Below are 19,803 nucleotides of genomic sequence, written 5' to 3'. Positions count from 1 at the left end.
AGGAACCGGCAGAATCCCACTGAAGATCACCTGAGCCTTGATTTCCTTAAGCATCTTCCCCAGTCTGGCATAGTCTGAAAGTAACAGTCTGCTGAAAAAGGCTAGATGTCTATGTCACTCAAGAGAATATTGATGGTCATTGTTAGCAAAAAGAAAGAAATAGTCTGAATAAAACAATGCAATATTCTTGCATCAAAGCTGCATTTAGGCATTTTTCCAAAATCAGTTTCATCCAAACCAAGATGATTTAAGAACACATTAAGACACTTTTATTAATGCTGGAAAGTCTCTGTTTTACTGTAATGTGCTCTTGCATGCCAGTATGGTTCAGACTTCCAAATTGCTTCCATATATTAGTCCACATGAGAGCAGGATGGATGGCCAAACACTTTCTGGACACCTCCTTGCATGTCGTTTTAAGGGTTCTAACTCCAGTACTTTTGAGAATGAATTATATGGCACTAATTGATTACAATATGATCCAATATGCAACACAGCTCCCAAGCAGGAGCAGACCTTGGCCAGCCAGGTGCTCTCACACAACTCTGAGGTGGAGATCCCCCTTGAGGATTTTGGAGTTGAACAGACTGGGAAGGTGCCTGATGCTGCTGTATGTTAATTTCAAGTCTACCAGGACTCTGCTCCTATTTGGTTTAGAAGCCTCAGGCTGACAGCTACCTGCTTCTGCAGCCATTCCCCTATGCTGTCTCAGACAGTGCTTAAGGTCATCCTATAACTGCACACCCTGATTTCCACAGCAAGCCATACCAACCTTTCCTGTTGAGCTTGTAAGCTGGTGGTGTGGGTAAAGGGGACAAAATAAATATAATGCAGCCATTTGTGCTGCCCTAAATCCATATTAAGATTGTCATCTCCTTTGGGTAGGGATCATCTTTTTGTTCTGTGTCTGTATAGTGTCTACCACACAACTGCTGTCAACTGGCAACAAATAAACATTGACTTCTCTGTAGGTCAAAATGTATTTTTTCTTCAAGTACCTTTACTGCATTAATACACTATAGCTGGTAGATTACAAGGTTTAACTTTACTGCAGCAGAAAGTTCCCAAAACAGTGAGTTTTATTTCTCTCTTCCATTGGAATGGATTTTATCTGATAACCCCAATGAAATCCATCAGGCCAATGCAAATAGGAATGCCCATAATGTGTATTTTCACCTTACACTCCCTATTATAGATTTGTTGTTCACTCAGTTTCTCTCTCACGCTTCCTCCCAAATACCTAGTAGCCTGTAAAATATCTATCAATCCAGCCAAGTTTCTCTCACCTCTTGAGGCAATTCCAGCTTAGATCTGTCATCCATCCATTGGAGTGCAAGCCATCAAATAAGGGACAGGAGCATCTAGGAAATGAAGGAGAGAGGCTGGCAGGATGGGAACATATACGGCTGCCACTGGAATGGAAACATTAGTGCTGTGATGGTCTCTGCCACAGTCATCAATCTCTGGTAATCTAAAAGTTAAAGAAAGAAAGAACGTTTGGTGAAAGAAATACACTTAAAACTCAAGGCAATAAATTGATGGGATACTATATAGTTTGAATTAGAATGTCCAAGTGTAACAGTTTGTCTAAAAGGTGTACACAGAGTCACAATGTATTATCTACACCAGTGGATACTCAGACCTCAGTGGTTCAGGGGTCAAATTCATTTTTTCCTTCTCTATGTATAAAGTGTGTGCGCGCACGCACACACATGTGTATTTTTTATATATAATTTTTATATATATATATATATATTATATATAATTAATTCTCACAGCAAAATAACTGACCAGTATTCTACAATTGGTTAATAACATAGTAAAAGCATCCTGGTCAGTTAGTAACTTAGGTTGGTTAATAAATAAATAATCTCATGGTGATTTAATATCATGTGAGGCGGCACATGCTAAGGGGCGGCATTCCGTCCATTCTTGGGCCACACAGCCCAGGTAGCTTCTTTTTTTTTTGGCGTGCTTCGGCACTTCGGGTGGCTTTTTTTTTTCCCCCTCCCCTGAGGTGGCAAAAATGGTAGAGCCGGCCCTGACTGTGAGATAAGATACCAGTATTTCCAGTAGAATTCCCACTTGCTACGGGTCTATAACTTCACTACAAAAGCTAGCACCAGGCTGAAACCCAACATACTGGGTATCTCTGAAACAACTTTGTTTTTTAAAATGTGTTTATTAAAAACTGCTGCAATCCATTTTGCAAAGCAACAAGCACAACATTGGTGGTCAACAAATAATTGAGTAAGAGATCAGGAACAGCTTCATTTGAATTTGCAACTGATTATTATACAGCGCTAGTTTTTGCCAGAAGTTTAAGTTAAGAATTCAGGGCTGAGAGATTTTTAAAAGATGATTAACCACACATGTCCAATATGCTGCTGTCTACAGCTATTGCTAAAGGATTTTTTACTAGATACTTATTAAGCATTCATACTACAAAACTATGCTAAAGCAAATACTTTTTACAGAAGAGATTTTAATCCTAATAGCTCTGAAACCCTTAGACAATTGATTAGGTATTAGCAATGGAAGAATTTCAAAGGGTCCAGTAGTTCAGTGCAGATAAGCATCTGAAAGTTCAGATGGTTTAGCTGATGTGTCCAAACCTCTTGCTCTGTAAACTGAGCTGGCAAAGACCGCACGAACAAGGTTTCAAGACTTAAGATAATTCTCACTTCCAGTCAAGCTGGAAATACAATAACAGTCTTCCTCAAAGCATCTCAGCAATGTTTGATTCTAGCCAGAAGCTGCATTTAAAAAAATGAATAATGCAGAGGAGGAAAAAATAGTTCTCTCTTCCCCCAACCTCAGAGAAGAGGTTTTTCTTCTTCTCAACCTGTTTACAAAACCTAGTAAATATAAATTTTGATATGCATCTGAATGCACAGCCCATCATTATAATTTCAAAAATTGCTACACACGCTGTCAAGTCTCATTATGTTGAGGGAGGAACTGGCAAAGGGAGAGTGCAAGAATGTTTGTTTGTTTTAAAGATACTGAGTGTCCATAAATTCAAAGTTATGGCTGCAATTCCATCCTTGTCAGCCCTACTCAGTGTTCAGACTGCAGAATATAATGTTGCTTAAAGACCAATGTGATTCCTAAGCAAAACTAGTGAGGTACATTAAGGACAAAGTTGCTGACTTAACTGTGAATTCCATGATTACAGGGGAATTCATTTTTTTACTATCTTACATACTGATTCTGCAACTTATGTCTGGATACTGGGGTATGTCTGCCTGCCCAAAGTTATTTGCAGATCATTACCTTAATCAAAGTCTGACTGCAAGGGAGAGTGACAAATAAGTTGTGACCAAGAGACGTGAAGGGAAAAGGTTTGAAAAACAAAACAAAACAAAACAGACCAACCCACTTCATTCTCCCTTTTAATGTTTTTCATTTTAAAGGGAATTTTTAAAAGCAGCCACGCACATATATACTGAAGAGTCCAGCAGCCGCAGAGAAGGAATGTTAATCTGAAAGAACAAGTCTCAAATTAAAAACATTGATTTCCTAATATACAACTGTATATTTTCACATTTCCAGAACGTATCACTTTTTAAAAGACTGTTATTTCCTGACTTTCCAGGGTGAAATTCAGTCTTCAGTGACTTCAGTGGAGCTGCATACACTTATGCAAGGCTGAATTTGGCCTACCATATTCATTTAACAAATGCCATAATCTTCTGCATCTCTTTTCATCCTGTAAATAGCTGACCATTTTTACATGTCTTAAATATTTTTGTCTGGAAACTGATACATTATTCTTGTAAACAGTAATCCACATTGAGCTCCCAGAGAACAGAAACTCTAATCTACATCTGTTCCATATTTTTTACATCTTTCCCCTTTGATCTCTGAATTTAATGAGGATGTTTAAACCAACTCTGCTAGTGTATCGTCCACAATCGGCTCTGCTTTCCCATAGCCTGACTGACAGACACATTATGGAAAAGCCCTAACTCAAAGGTATTACTTTTGTATTGTTTTTACTTTATTTACTGTTTAGTGGACTAAACTATTTATAGGTCTTGCATGTAACCAAAAACCCATTTACTGTTGTTAATTATTACTGTTTATCAATTATGCCAGAAGAAAAATGAAAAAGAAGAGGTTTAGATAGACTAAAGTTGGTCTAAAAAAATTGGAGGGGGAGAATCTCTGCCATATTCCACATCATATGTGCAGTGATTCATAAACGTGAATGTGATACTCTTTCTGCATAAGTGGCATGCAGCTTATTAATTCACTCAACCAGATACATAAAAAAGACATTCGTGGAGGAGGGAAGTATTTGACATTTGCATGACTTCCCACCACCTTTCTCCATTTTTTGGTGAAAAGTTTCTGAAGAGCTCACACCAAACAAAGAAAAATCCTGAAAATCAAACTGAATAGCAAGCATACTCACAGAACTAAACAAAAAGTTGTGGCAAGGCCTTGCAACACTGATATTTTTATTGCACGAGCATAGCACACCCCTAGCATAGATGCACTGCATTGGGTAAAAAAGAAGTGATTGGCACTAATTCAGCTTATCCTTACTTCAAAACTTACGTAAGTTGTGCTGGCACAACTCAGTGATTATGCCAGTGAAACACTTTTACATTGGGGAATTGCACTAGTGCAGCAACACTGGCAGAAAAACACAACATAAAAGGGTATTAGAGCAACATTTCCCAAATTTTTGACAACTTGAACCCTTTCCTGAGGAAAATTAAACCATTGCCCTCACACACACACACACACACACACAACCTCCCCATGTGTTGTTAAAAGACTTACCATGGTTTAAGAATTTTATTTTAAAATGCATCCTTTTCATTCCCTACATCTTGATACAATACTTAATTTCCCTTCTTACAGGCATAAATGAGCACTGAAATAATTACTGATGACATTAAAATATCATTGGCATCTAAGTTAATATTCATGGACATGAATAAGGCAGTTCACACCTCAGATCTACTATTTCAGGCTCTCTGCAAACTCACATAGACACCTCTGCATCAGCTACACTTGCTTTGTATTTTTACAGTCTTATATACAACCATAACAACTAGAGACCTTAAAAAAGACTGAAGAACTACTAAGAGATTTATCCCTATCCCTCAGCTAGCCTTTCATGCTGCCCGCCAGTGGAACATTTCCCACACTTTTGAAAATGATGCCTTAGAGTAATAGCAACACTTCTCTCGGAAATATCTGGTACACACTGTATATGGGAATCTAGCTATTTTACTGCAATGATTAAAAAACAACTTCCTTTTCTTTGCTGCTGTAGACACTTGTAAGTGGAACTACAATAACTCCACAACCCACAGAACTTCACCTCCAGGACAAAGCATGGCACCACAAGAGACTCCATTATCAATTTATCAAAAGTACCCCTAACAGGAGCCGAATTAACTGCAGTCTACAAGGGACTGAACTTCTGCCTCACCACAGATCATGGGGAGAACTTTTTGCCAACTCTGCTTCAAAATAATTATTTCACAACAAGACACCACCCACAACTACCATGTCCCATCAACAGGCATAAGAAAAAAATATTATCTGACTGGACACTCCATAGCAGATGACACCTTGATTATTATATTGATTGCTTCAGAAAAAAATTGACTTGAAATCCTTAAACATCACATCCACCACAATCTTTCCATTGCTGAGGGGACATCTATATAGTCTCTGATATCTAACCACCCGATAACGATCGAACCAGCAGACAAAGGGGATGCTATCATAGTTCTCAACCATGATGACTACATCAACAAGGCCAGCTAACTTACACCTAAGAAAGAATTAAAGACCACCCACCACAATTTACTCAGAAATTTAACGATATCATCAAATCTTTCCCCAAGCAACTCCAAGAGAAACTTTACAACCTCATCTCCCACAAACCCACCACAGGGTGAAGGCAGACTCTAGTCTCTATCTCTCACAGAAAAATGATGAGACACAAAAATCCCATGTCCCCTGTGAGTGAACGCTTCACAAAATCACTCCATACCTGACCTCTCAGTCCTCATCTTCAAAGAAAACCTGTACACCACCTTCAAAAGGCGAGCCTGGGAGCTTAAATTCATAACTTTGCTAGACACTAAAAATCGGTCTCAAAGACATGGAATGTATGGCTTATTACAACAATCTGTAACCCACTAATCCCTCTTTTTTGTCCTATGACTGCAGACACGTTAAAAAGCCCCTTCAGCTTGCATGGTCTCCTAGAATGTGTTAACTACCTATGTTAAACAATCTGTTCCACCCTGCATTTAGCTGTGACACACTGAATACCTTTTCCAGATCTGAAGAGCTCTGCATAGCTCAAAAGATTCACTCTCATTAACAGAAGATGGTCCAATAAAAGATACTAACTCACCCACCTTGTCATTATTTTAAAAAGTCATTTCTAGGCCTCATTTGAACAGTGGTGTTGGACAAACCTTTTTAAGTATTTACGGATTATTTTTGCCTCAAGCTAAGAATTTACTGGCAATCTCTGAAGAGAAAATAATTGCTCCAGTCACTGAATGAAAACATATCTTCTAACAAACATGAATTGAGGCAATAATTATCAATAAATACAAGGGTGTTGTTATTTTGTATTTAAGAACATAAGAAAGGCCCTATTGGGTCAGACCAAAGGTCAATCTAGCCCAGTATCCTGTCTTCTGACAGTGGCCAATGCCAGGTGCCCCAGAGGGAATGAACAGAACAGGTAATCATCAAGTGATCCATCCCATCGCCCATTCCCAGCTTCTGGCAAACAGAAAAGGCAAGCATTCGGACTTAAATCTAACTTGTTATATTTTTTGAACACTGAATGTTTTTATACTTTAAAGGTTTGTCTACATGGGAATGTTAAATCAGTTTAGTGTGTTTGCCCTATGTGCAGCCATTTAACTATATCAAACAGAAGTGCATCCACATGGCTTTGTAATGCCAACTTGCAGGTAGTTTCCTTTTACTCATAGCATCCACATGGCTCTGAGCTTTTTCAAATCAAGTACACAGCATTCTGGGAAGATGTCATGGTGCAATGTTCCACCACTCAGCTTTGTGCTCTACTTTTTATTGCAGTGCATTGGGCGGAGATGCATACTGGAACCAAGAGGAATTTTGGGACGTGGAGTCTAAAACTCATGAGATTCCTCTTGTGGCTTCCCATAATACATCTGTATTCTGTTGGTGCTGCTTTTGAACTGCTGTGTGGCACCAGGGAGGGCCTGCTGAGCACCACCATCATGGCAGTCATGCAGCTGGGTGGATTTGGATGCTGTAGAAATATGGCTACAAGAGGAGGAGGAAATTGAACAGCTACTTCTGCAGAGCATTTATCTGAAGCAGTTTTACTCAGCGGAGTGCTGCTTCTGGGCTCGGCCAACTCCTGAAGACTGGAGGGATGACAGACTACTTTTCTAGAAAGCTGCGCAGAACTCACCCTGCAGCTGCAGCAGCAGACCACCACATGAGTTCCCCTCAGCATGGAAAATCACAGAGATGTAGGACTTGAAGGAACAGTGTTGGGTCATCTAGTCCAGTCCCCTGCAGTCAGGGAGAAGTAAGTATCATCTAGACCTTCCCTGACAGGTGTTTGTCTAGCCTGCTCTTAAAAACCTCCAAAGATGGAAATTCCACGACTGCCCTGGGTAATTTGTTCGTGTTTAACTGCCCTTACAGTTAGGAAGTTTTTCCTAACATCTAACCTAAATCTCCCTTACTGTAACTTAATCCCATTACCTCTTGTCCTTTCCTCAGTGGATAAGGAGAACAATTTATCACCCTCCTTTTTATAACCTTTTACATATTTGAACACTGCTATCATGCATCTCCTCTACTTCCCTTCTCCAGACTAAACCAACCCTTTTTTTTTTTTCCAATCTTTCCTCTTAGGTCATGTTTACTAGATCTTTAATTAATTTTGTTGCTCTCCTCTGGGCTCTCTCCAGTTCGTCTACATCTTTCCTGAAGCACAGTGCCAAGAACTGGACACAGTAATCCAGTTGAGGCCTTATCAGTGCTAAACAGAGTGAAAGAATTACATTTTGTGTCTTGAATACAACACTCCTGCTAATACATCCCCCCCGCCACCTTTTTCCCCAACAGTATTACATTGTTGGCTCATTTAGTTTGTGATCCAGTACAACTGCCAGATCTTTATCTGCAGTACAATTATTTCCTATTATGTATTTGTGCAACTGATTATTCCTTCCTAAGTGTAGTAATTTGCATCCGTCCTTACTGAATTTCATCCTAATTAATTCAAACCATTTCTCCAGTTTGGCAAGATAATTGTGAACTCTAATTCTATTCTTCAGAGCACTTGCAAACCCTCCCAGCTTGGTATTGTCCACAGACTTCATATGTGTACTGTCTATGCCATTATCCAAATCATCTATGAAGATACCAAATAGAATCGGACCCAGGACAGATTCCTGTCAGACCCTATTCAATATGACCTTCCAGTTTGACTGTGAACCACTGATAACTACTCTGAGTACAGTTTTCCACCAAGTTGTGCACTCTGGTAGTAGGTTCATCTAGACTAGAAGTGAGAGGCCATCACCAACTGGAAGCTTGCCACCCCTGATTGCTACTAGTCAGTAGCTAACCAGTTTGGTACTGGTAGATCAGTTGTCAGTGCTGATGTCATGGAAGTTTGTAATGCTATTCAGGGGATGCTGCTATGCTGGGTCACAAAGTGTTGCAGTACAAGAGACATTATTGACAGTTTTGCAGGGATAAGGTGCCTGAACTGTACAGGAGCTACTGATGGGACTCACATGCCTATTCTTTGTCCTCCACACCAAGTCCAAAACTTTATGAACAGGAAAGGGTATTTCTCCATGGTGCTGCAAGGCCTGGCTGATCACTGAGGAAGGTTCACAAACACTAGTGTGGTGTGATCTGGAAAGGTCCATGATGCCAGGATCTTTAGAAACACTGGCCTGTTTCTGGAGCAAGCAAGGGAGTTTTTGTTCCCCATACCACTCTGGACATTAATGGAGTTATTCCGGGAGACCAGCTTACCCTCTGTTTTCCTGTCTTATGAAGCCTTTTGCTGGACACTTGGATAGGAGAAAAGACCTGTTTAACTATATCCCGGTTAGCTGCAGAATGACAGTGGAGTGTGCATTTGGAAGAAGGAAACGAAGGTGGATGGTGTTTCATGACAAGGCTGGATGTTTCTCAACAGTATGTATCCTGTGTAACAAGTACCACGATATTTTGCAAAATATCTGTGAGCAATGAGAGCACATGGCGGGTGGGTGAGAGGAACGGGTGAAGAATTCTGAATATTATGGACAGCCAGAGATGGCACCTCTGAAAAATGACCCCAGCAGTCAACAAGACAGGTCAGAGATGCATTGTACTCCTACTCCGAAGACAATCGTGAGTATCGAATGTACTGTAACCAAGGAAATGACTGAGATGTGTTTGTGTATTTATTTGATTAGGAACTGATACCACTGAGAGGAATGTTATGTAATGTATAGGTGGAGCTATACCTCAACGAAGTTTTGCAGCCAAGTTTAACAAAGATTTTTATTGCATTAACAAAGTTAACCAAGAACGTAGTGCAAGTTTGGCCATGCCTTAGTTCTATTAGTTTAAATGGAACTAAGGCATGGCCAAACTATGACGTGTTCAAACTCCTGTATGCATGTGCACAAAAGTGTTCTCCATCTCCAATATAATCAACTGTTGTGGGAAATGCCTGTAATTAGGATGATGGAAATGATGGTCCCAGTATGGTGTGTTCTCCATAGTTTGCAGGATATTGTAAGGTTGGCATGCAATGCAGGATCTTCATAACAAAAACTGCTCTATCACAGCTGTTTGTACTGTCTGCATTATGTCCATCTCCAGGGCTATGCGCTCACTTACATGCCTCTGCGAGTTATCCAGGAAACCATCCCTCCACACTTCTGCCTTGGCAGTCCTCTCTTGGGATGCAGTCACAAGATCCGTTAACGTGTCCTTGATTTCCTTCAGGAAGTTCTGCTATAGCTCCTTCGCTTTGACTTGGCCAGCACCCCTTCACCTTCCTTCGCTCTCGCAGGTCTACATTCTGATGACTTTTCTCTAGATGGGGCTAGACACACAGCTGTCCAGAAAGGGCAATCAAGTCCAGGATCTCTTAAGAGATCCATGTGGAAGCCTGGAGCAGCATTTAAATGGAGAAATAACATCCAATCAAGATGACCCAGAGCAGTAGAGGGCACACAGGTACAAAGACAGGTCAATCCAGGAGTGAATAAATGCAGTGTGGGATACTAGTTAGAGGACTGTCAGAAGTGCTTAATTAGTCCATGCAAACTTTAAAGTGAACAAACTCACTGGGAAGTCAACTTACTCCTTTTCCAGGGAGGATTACTTACTGCAATTTAAGATTCCAAATAATTTACTTTAAAAAGTTCATGTTTAGACACAAGGCTCTTTAAGGTGAACAAACTGGAGTTAATACAACATAGCATCCTGTGTAGACAAGCATTTTAACTTTTTAGATTTTCAGATCTGTATGCTTGTTAGTCAAGCTCTACTAAACTATGTAGAGTGATCTGATCTGACACAAAGAGCATATCAGAAATTGTTCTAACCAATTACATTGTCACGTAATTGGAAAAAATCAGGTTTCATGACTGATTTAAAAAAAAAGTGAAGTTTTTAGAGCAAAATTTTCTAATTTGGGTGTTTAAAGTTCAGCACCTAAATCCATGCTCGGACACAACTGTCAACAAAATCTAGACCATGTTAAAAATTAATTTAAATGATTTCACTTTCTACCTGCCTCTGAGTTCCCCTGCCAAATTTTGAGGTTTTTTTTAAATCAAACTTCCCTGTTTTAAAAGTGTTTTCCCTTCCTGCTGTTTGAAAAAACCCAAATAAACAAAACAGGAAATCAAACTGATCATATATGGGAAACAGTGAAAATTATATACAAAATATAGTTAAGTTTATAAAGTAAACAAACTGGAAAACAAAACAAAACTTTTTTCTCTAGTCCCAGTGACACCACTGATATATAAAAAAAAACTTCAGACAATTTTTAGATTGAGTGAGTCATTGTAAGTACCAAAATAAATGGCCACAGTTTTATTACAGTGGTGTTCTTCCTCTTCTGAAAGAGGAAAAACAAACAATTAACAATACTGATGCTAGAAAAAGAGTAGGGATATCTGTTGCTATTTTTCCAGAGGTTTTGCTGTAGTAAATTTAAAAAAAAAAAAAAGTGCATTTCAGCAAAGGATACAGGAGCACTCACAGGGGCTAGGATATAACAAAACAAACTTTCACTCACTTCAAAGTACTTACCAGTTCCATTTCAAGACAAATCTCAAAGAAAGTTCAGTTGTGTCTGGAGCATTTTAATAAAATGGAAAGGAACCAATGCAATCTCCTGGGCCATTGGCAACTCTAGCAAAGTCATGTAGTAACTTACGTTAGCAAGTGAGTATGACCACTTAAGGCAAATTAAAACACTACAGGACAACCACAATCAAAGAAGTTAACAAGCTTCTATATAAAGCTTCTTTTGTTAGTGAACAGACATACCTATACGTGAAGAACAGGAGTTGTTTTTATGAATATTATGTGTACCTCTGTTTACCTACTTGACACTGTTCAGACTGGCTAAAGGGAATTAAATCAAAAGGTGCTGATACAAAGAGCAAGCAGGAAACCAAACAATGGTAGGACATAAGATACCTTAATTCCCTTCAGGTTCTTTACCTAGAGGTAACAATGGATGGGCCACTAATTGGGAAGATGCTTCTTCCAGGCACCAGGCCAAGTTACACAGCTAATATGACACGGCTGAGGGCCTGAGATCAAAGTGATACTACATAATTAAAACCTTTTCTTCTAGAGAAGGTGTGTTCAGTTGTCATGGTCAGATAGTTATGTATCTTTGGATGAACAAATATGTTTGGTTTGTAAAAGCTGTTTGGATTCATTTTAAATTAGTTCATGGTCACAAAATTTTAGACGAAAGTTCTTTGCAACAAATACAGTTGGGATTACTGTCGGGAATGGGGCTGCACCCCACAGAGCTAACTGTGGTTGAACCATGGGGTTCTACCCTTGAAAGAGGTGAAGGAAGTGAAGCCTGTCATCTGAGGGGTACGCTTGGAGGGTATGAAAGGGGGTTCACACAGTACCCATGGTACTATTATTTATTTATTTATTTATTTATTTATGCATGCCTTCATTCCTTTTGACTATCTACATGTACACAAATCTGTTACTGGATATGTCTCCAGGATGACTACAAGCCAGTTTGATCACACTCTCTCTTGTCAACCAGATTATTAGAAGGATAACAGATTTACATTTTATGAAGTATATTATGGGAAACATCTGTTGCAACCGCCAAAACAGAAAAAACCCTAAAACTATTACTGAACCACCAAAGAGAGACTGAGAAATTGGCCTACTGGATGTGTATTCTAGTGACTCCCAAAATTAGAAAAAAGTGACTATATGTGAAATTACACCTCCTACACCGATTATCAGAGGGTAGCCATGTTAGTCTGGATCTGTAAAAGCAGCAAAGAATCCTGTGGCACCTTATAGACTAACAGAGGTTTGGAGCATGAGCTTTCGTAGGTGAATACCTACTTCATCAGATTCATGTAGTGGAAATTTCCAGGGGCAGGTATATATAGCAGGCAAGCTAGAGATATGAGGTAGTTCAATCAGGGAGGATGAGGCCTGTTCTAGGCGTTGAGGTGTGAAAACCAAGGGAGGAGAAACTGATTCTGTAATTGGCAAGCCATTCACAGTCTTGTTTAATCCTGAGCTGATGGTGTCAAATTCAAAGAGAAACTGCTGAGCTTCAGTTCATCTGCAAATTTGACACCATCAGCTCAGGATTAAACAAAGACTGTGAATGGCTGGCTTTGTATTTGGCAAGCTATTCACAGTCATTGTTTAATCCTGAGCTGATGGTGTCAAATTTGCAGATGAACTGCTAAGCTTCAGTTCATCTGCAAATTTGACACCATCAGCTCAGGATTAAACAAAGACTGTGAATGGCTTGCCAACTACAAAACCAGTTTCTCCTCCCGTGGTTTTCACACCTCAACTGCTAGAAAATAGGGCCTCATCCTCCCTGATTGAACTACCTCATTATCTCTAGCTTGCCTGCATATATATACCTGCCCCTGGAAATTTACACTACATGCATCTGACGAAGTAGGTATTCACCTATGAAAGCTCATGCTCCAAAACCTCTGTTAGTCTATAAGGTGCCACAGGATTCTTTGCTGCCTCTACGCCGATATAACGCTGTCCTCGGGAGCCAAAAAATCTTACCGCGTTATAGGTGAAACCACATTATATCGAACGTGCTTTGATCTACTGGAGCACACAGCCCACGCTCCCGCAGTGCTGCTTACCGTGTTATATCAGAATTTGTGTTACATTGGGTTGCTTTATATCCGTGGTAGAAGTGTAGTTTGTTTTGTAAATCCACAAAGGGATCGTTACATGATGTCATAACTTATTCTATATTTGAATTTAAAAAAGTAAATGAACCCATTTTATACTACTTTTCTCTTGTAGCTAACTAGTGAGAAAGCACACAATACAATGCTCAAGTATACGGATTCACTGCAACATAGAAAGATGCCTGATTATTTGACCATACCTGAATCATGTCCAATCCCAATTATACTGACACACATCTCAGCTCCTAATGTACACATAGTTCTGATAGTTCTCCAAACACCTTGCATTCGCATTGCTTTGTGTAACTGAATATTGTATTGCACGTGCAGGGTACAGTAGATCAGCAAAAGTTATTGCTGAAGAGGTAGGACATATTTTATACGTCATTAGTCATTTTACACACATTTTATTTGTATTCCACTTATTTCAGAGATCATTCTATATGGGACAAGAGGGGAAAAAAATCATACTGGAAACCAGCAGATGACATAATTAACACAAGCTACCTTGGGATTTACTGTGCCCTTGACTTTCTTTGCCATCAGTGGCTAGACCGCGGACATGCAGTCTATACTAGCACTCCACCATTGCTACTGGCTGGTGGGGCTGCACAACTGGCAACAACTCTTGGAAATATAAGAGAAAAAAGTCAAAATTCTCTGTGGGCATAACTCCACTTCCTGCAACGGAATTACACCAACAGAGAAGCCTAGGGTTGACAAAAGCTTAATGGAGCAACTGAAATTGGTGTGTTTAAGACTTCTGCAAAGGTGTTAGATAAAAAGTGATGTAGAAAACAAAACAAACCATGTGAAAGCAAATGCTGATCTAATCTAGCACTTGCCACTCCTTCTAAAAATGTTTTATATTTTAATTTATATTATTTGACTTCAATGAGAGTTGGCTCAGGGCCTGACAGAAAATGGAGATTTAAACTTGATTTTCAAATGACTTGTCCCAACCATAAAATTTGGTTGCGCGGTTTTTTTTTTTGTTCTCATATACAATTAACTGTATGCTTTTTGAAATGCAACCTGGGGCACACAGTTCATTGTATGTTTACAACCAGGGTGGATTTGATTTAAATCATGACTTAAATCACTAGTCAGGAAAACTCGATTTAATCACGGATTTCTACATAAAAGTGCATTCTTGTTGGTTGTTATAACCTTAACACAAATTCTTCACAACTCAGAGATAGAAGTAGGTTTCATTTTTAGAAGTCACATACTATATATCTTTAAAGTGATTTATTTTGAAAAAACTTTTCAGGTTAGTTTTACAGCTATATCAGAAAATGAATGATTGTTTGGTTATTTCATTTACCAAAGGTAATTGAAGCAGATATTTATGAAGTCACTGGGAGGTGAACTCTCTCCAATTCAACAGGTTAACCATTAATATTTGGAGGATTTTCTTTCCATATTGTATGAGGAGGAGAACATCACCAGACAGACATTTAACTGTTTTATTTAACTAAACAACAACGTTATATATGTGAATTTTTTTCAACAGCAAACACATTATTTTAACAAAACTAGCATATGATTTTGAATGTAGTTAAACATTCAAGTTTTTTTAAAATCAGGTTTGGTTTTTGTTAAAATTGTTTTTAACTAAAATAGTTAAATGAAACTTTTTTTTTAAAAATTGACTGTGTCAGTCAGGTCGACATAAGAAACTTAAAATATTGTCTTCTGCAGCTAACTCAGTCGTCTTCACCTTCATTTTCCTGTTTGCTCATAATCTGGAAAAGAAAAATAAGTTTTCCTGCTTTTTCAGGTCTTGAACTATTTCTCAATTTGGAATAAATTAGTCCAAAGGAAGAAAATATTCTTTCTACACTGGCAGAAGAAGCCAGCGGTGTTAAAAGTGAAATAATCACTTCAACAGTCTCTGAATCCAAGTGCTTAAGTGACTTCCACCAGTTCACTGGTGTGACTTTCCTTAAAACATCAGCTGCAAACATATATTTCTTGAATGGTTCACCCTTAGCTCTGAAGTTTATTATAATTGGCATTATGGAGGGATGATTGCTGGATGTCCACGTTATAGCCAACTCCTCTTCTTCCGCAGTTAAGGTGTGATCCTGGTTCCGAGTATTGAGAATATTTGCAAGAAAAGAGGCTGGAAATAGTACTTGTCTCATTTGATTTTTTTAATGCTTGTTATTTAACTCTGTCATTGCATATTTCTCTTTTTAAAGATCTCACTCAGTTCCTTCCAAATGTCAATAGCTTCAGCAATAAAACAGCTATTTCCCTGCATTTTGTTCAAGGCTACAGAAACAGGCTTCAGCGTACTCGGCATGTGTTCAACATTTCTCTTAAACGCAATGTTGAGAACTTTGGCTGTAACAGTTCCATCTATTTTTTCACAAATTTGTTCACAAACGGTCATCAGATTAGACCAGTTCTTGATATAGTGCTCAAAGCAGTCTACTACAGAGTTCCATTACACATCTTGTGGGAGAGTTAGCTTGGTTCCTCCCACTTTTTTCAGAGCAGTTGCTGCAAAGTGGCTGTTATGGAAGTATTTTGCAATTTCAACAACATTAGGCTTTATTTCTGGAACACTGATGTCTTTGGCTAGGAGGTGCATCAAATGAGCACTGTAACCGTATGTTATTAGCTTGCGACTCTCTTCACTCTCTTCTAAATAATTTCTTCTCATCTTGGATCCATTTGCAGCATTGTCTGTGACCAAGCTGCGTACCAGACATTTGAATTTTTTTTTCAGTTTGTTATAGCTTTTACTGCGACTTCTTGTAAGTATTCTGCTGTATGTTCATTTTTTGATGTATCAATTGTTTCTGTAATGAAGACATTCCCTTCTTTTGTTGATCCAGCACGTACAACAGGATCATTGTGGACATTGCTCCACTCATCAAGACTCAGGTTAACAATTTCACCCTCTAGACCTTTTGCACGCTGCTCAATTTCTCTATCGTACACTTTATCTAGCAATTTGCCTGCAACATCTGCTCTGTTGGGTGGACTGTATCCTGGTCTTAATGACTGAACCATGTTAATGAAGAGTGGGTTCTCAATCACATGGAAAGGAGAGGTTGTTGCATAAACAAATCGGACATTTTTTTTTTAATCAATTACCTCTTTTTGTAGTCTGATGGTTCTTATCACAAATTTATCCATAGTTGTTCTGGATGATGCAGAATGTCTTTTTCTTTTTGCTACAGGTGATATACTCTGGCTACGTGACATACATGATGTGACTGAAACACTATAATTGGCAGATAACTCTGAAACTATAGAAAATGATGATAATCTTGAAGGTGGATAGTCTTCAGAATCCTGTATGTTGAGGATGGATTCTCCTAAACAAAGCAAGTCAATGCAATTATTTATTTATTATTACCATACTGCTCATTTAGTATTACTCATTGTATTCACTGACACTCGGTACTACTTTAAAGGTGAAATTGTAAAAGGAATATCTGCCTATTTCAGCTATTTATTTTTTATCACAACTGCATCTCAAATGATAGTACCTTAGAGTAACAACTATATTGGCTCAAACATGAGAATTCAAGAATAGTCCAGAAGGAAGACAGGCAGTCCTTAAGAAAGAAGTATGAAATAAAAAAAGTTTACCAACCTGAAGATCCTGCTTGTTCAGACACGTTCCTTTCATCATCTTCAGCGCAGCTTCCTCGTTGGAAGGAACACTTCTCATAATGATGTTTCATTTGGGCAACCAGGCCCTGCATTTCTTTGTTGCACTGTTTGCATTTTGGAAGCATGCCTGTCTTATCCACAGGTAGAAGAACTTCATTAAAATATTCCCAAACTGGGTCTCTTTTACAGCCTGCTGCCATTGTAGGTTTTCCCTTCTAATACAAGAATGGTATGGTAGATCTCAAATCAATGAAGGCTACGCTGAAAGACCTTAAGACGTCCAGAATATGCTACTCAAACAGTTTCACTTTTGTTTCTACTGCCTGTCCTTCCCTTCTCACATTTATCTCCAGACTTCTTCTCTGGGTCCCAATCTATTCTGCCCCCAACAATCTTGTATTCATTGAACTTTTTGAAACTTTGTACTTTTAGAGAGAGGTAAGGGATTGACTGTGTACACAAATTTGTAGAGACACAATAGAGTTGAGGTCTGTTATTTCTCACCTTTATATATTATTTATTTTAAAACATTTTTTGCTGTTAACAAGCATGTTATCTCTGGAGACAACTCCACAGTTTGAGAGCTGCAAAACTAAGCATCTCTGATGGTATCTTCTAGACTGAGCACTCAGTCCCAGTGGGTAAATAGAAAGATTAACCTAAATAATCTATACAGAAGCCCCTGGAGCCCCATAAGATTGGGTCCCTAATCTATGAACTATTGGAACACATTTACAAAACTTTTCTTAAACATTACATGAATATTGGTTTCATACTATATAATTAGAATTTATAATCCCCATTCCAGATGAGATATCTTATTAAGTTACATTATAGCCTCAAAAACTCTCTTTAGATCAGATTTTTGATAAAATGCGTTTTGAGGAAAAAACTAGTTAAATAAAAACTGATTTTTTAATTTAAAAAAAAAAAAAAGACATTGATTTTTATCCAACCTGTTTACAACTGTGTATGTCTATGCTACAAGTAGTACAGTAACAGAGTTATAGCACCGTCACTATGCTGCTGTAGCACTATAGTGGTGGACACTTCCTATAATGACAGAAACGCTTTTTCATCAGTGTAGGAATTACACATCCACAAGGAAAGGCAGCAAGGTTGACAGAAGCATTCTTCCATGACCTAGCTGCATCTATACCAGAGATTAGGTCAGCACAACTTCAGCGCTCAGGGCTGTGAATTTTTTATACGACCAAGTGCCATAGCTGTGTCGACCTAATTTATGTCTAGACCACACCTAAGATGCCACTCATTGAATGAAGTCAGAGCAGGAATTCAGCAAGCTGGGGAGAAATCATTCATTTATTCCTCTAATTAATGGTTATTTTGCAAAGAAAGCAGAAGGCCAGCTTCCCTGTCCTGTCTCACGTCATTACATCGACACGAGATATTAAAATAAGGCCAATATTTTCAAACTTAAGTGCCTGAAGTTAGGTACTATGATTTTCAGAGTTGCTGAGGGCCTTGAGTTTCCAGTGAGGTCTGATTTAAATCACTCTGACAGCAGCAACACACTGACAGCAGTGACATGCCAATAGGAGTTTATTACAGTTATTTATTTTTGAATCTCTATTAAAAAAAATGATGCCATTAGTTACACAGGACAAGACAGGAGTACTCACGCTGTGAATAAAGCAGTATCTGAAATTCCAGAAGAGCACAAGTAAAGAGCTGAACCACATTTTCTACTCCAAGTAATTCAAAAACTTCTTTAACTGGAAAGTCAAATAATGGCAGTTCACTGGTGCTTGGTCTCTGGCAGATAATTGGTCCATAAACACCTGAAAATTTTAAGGATCTCCCTGCTGGAGGAAGAGGAACCTCATAGAGAATATTGTAGATATAACTTTCCAAAGGTAACGGTGGTGGCTGAGGAGAAGTTACAGCTTGGTGAAGTTGCTCTAGTACTTTCTTACAAGCCTTCATGAAAGACATTGGGGTAATCAGACAAATGCACTTAGAGACATACAGTGTGTCTCTGCTAATATCATACGAGTTAAAACGCTGTAGCTTTGATACAGAAGTTCCATTACAGTCTTCTATGCTGCTACAGCTTTCTTTGTCATTTGTGGGTGGAATATGCAGAATGTCATATTCAGCATTGTGCATATGATATAATGTCTGCATTGCACTACAGATTTGCTTGCTGGTAACTTCCTCATAAAATGTGAGAGAAAACCCAAATGTCCGTGAGCCATCTTCACGGGTGATTATAAACGAATGGAACTGAGGGTCTCTGGAATCAGCTTGGGTCTTGAAAGCAAGCCCTTTAGGCATACACAGCTATAAAAGAAAACAAAAAGTGGGAAAAGTTAAATAAATAGTACATAACATTTTGATTGTTCTTTCAAATTTTTTGGCAATAACGGACAGCATTTGAGAATGCTGAGAACTGACATTACATTTCATTTCTCTCTAAACAGATTTTGTAAGACATTACATTAGGTAGTGTCTTAAACACAAACACATTAAAAACTAAGAGTTATTACACAGAACAAAGGCATGCAGCGTAAGGCCCACATCCGATTTCCACTGAAATTCACAGGAACTTTGTCACTGACTCCAATAGAAACAGAATTACACCATACAAAAATAGTGGAAGAAAAAAAATGTTTTGATCGTGATTTTGCTTTTAAAAGAACATCGGTTTTATCTAAAGCACAGTAAAAATATAAGGTGAGGT

At 38.6% G+C, this 19,803-nt stretch overlaps 1 protein-coding gene across 1 annotated transcript in view; it reads right to left on the bottom strand.

Annotated features, from left to right (window-relative positions):
* Nucleotides 1–19,803, bottom strand: part of DENND5A (DENN domain containing 5A) — a 111,648-nt gene that overhangs the window by 60,100 nt on the left and 31,745 nt on the right. The window contains 4 exon segments of the mRNA XM_030560403.1: nt 1,287–1,338; nt 1,340–1,406; nt 1,409–1,471; nt 18,743–19,403. Coding sequence (XP_030416263.1) covers nt 1,287–1,338; nt 1,340–1,406; nt 1,409–1,471; nt 18,743–19,403 — 843 coding nt within the window.

This window comes from Gopherus evgoodei, chromosome 4 (genome assembly GCF_007399415.2).
Source record: "Gopherus evgoodei ecotype Sinaloan lineage chromosome 4, rGopEvg1_v1.p, whole genome shotgun sequence".
NCBI classification, from domain to species: domain Eukaryota; kingdom Metazoa; phylum Chordata; order Testudines; family Testudinidae; genus Gopherus; species Gopherus evgoodei.
This window is presented reverse-complemented; position numbering and strand designations above follow the sequence as displayed.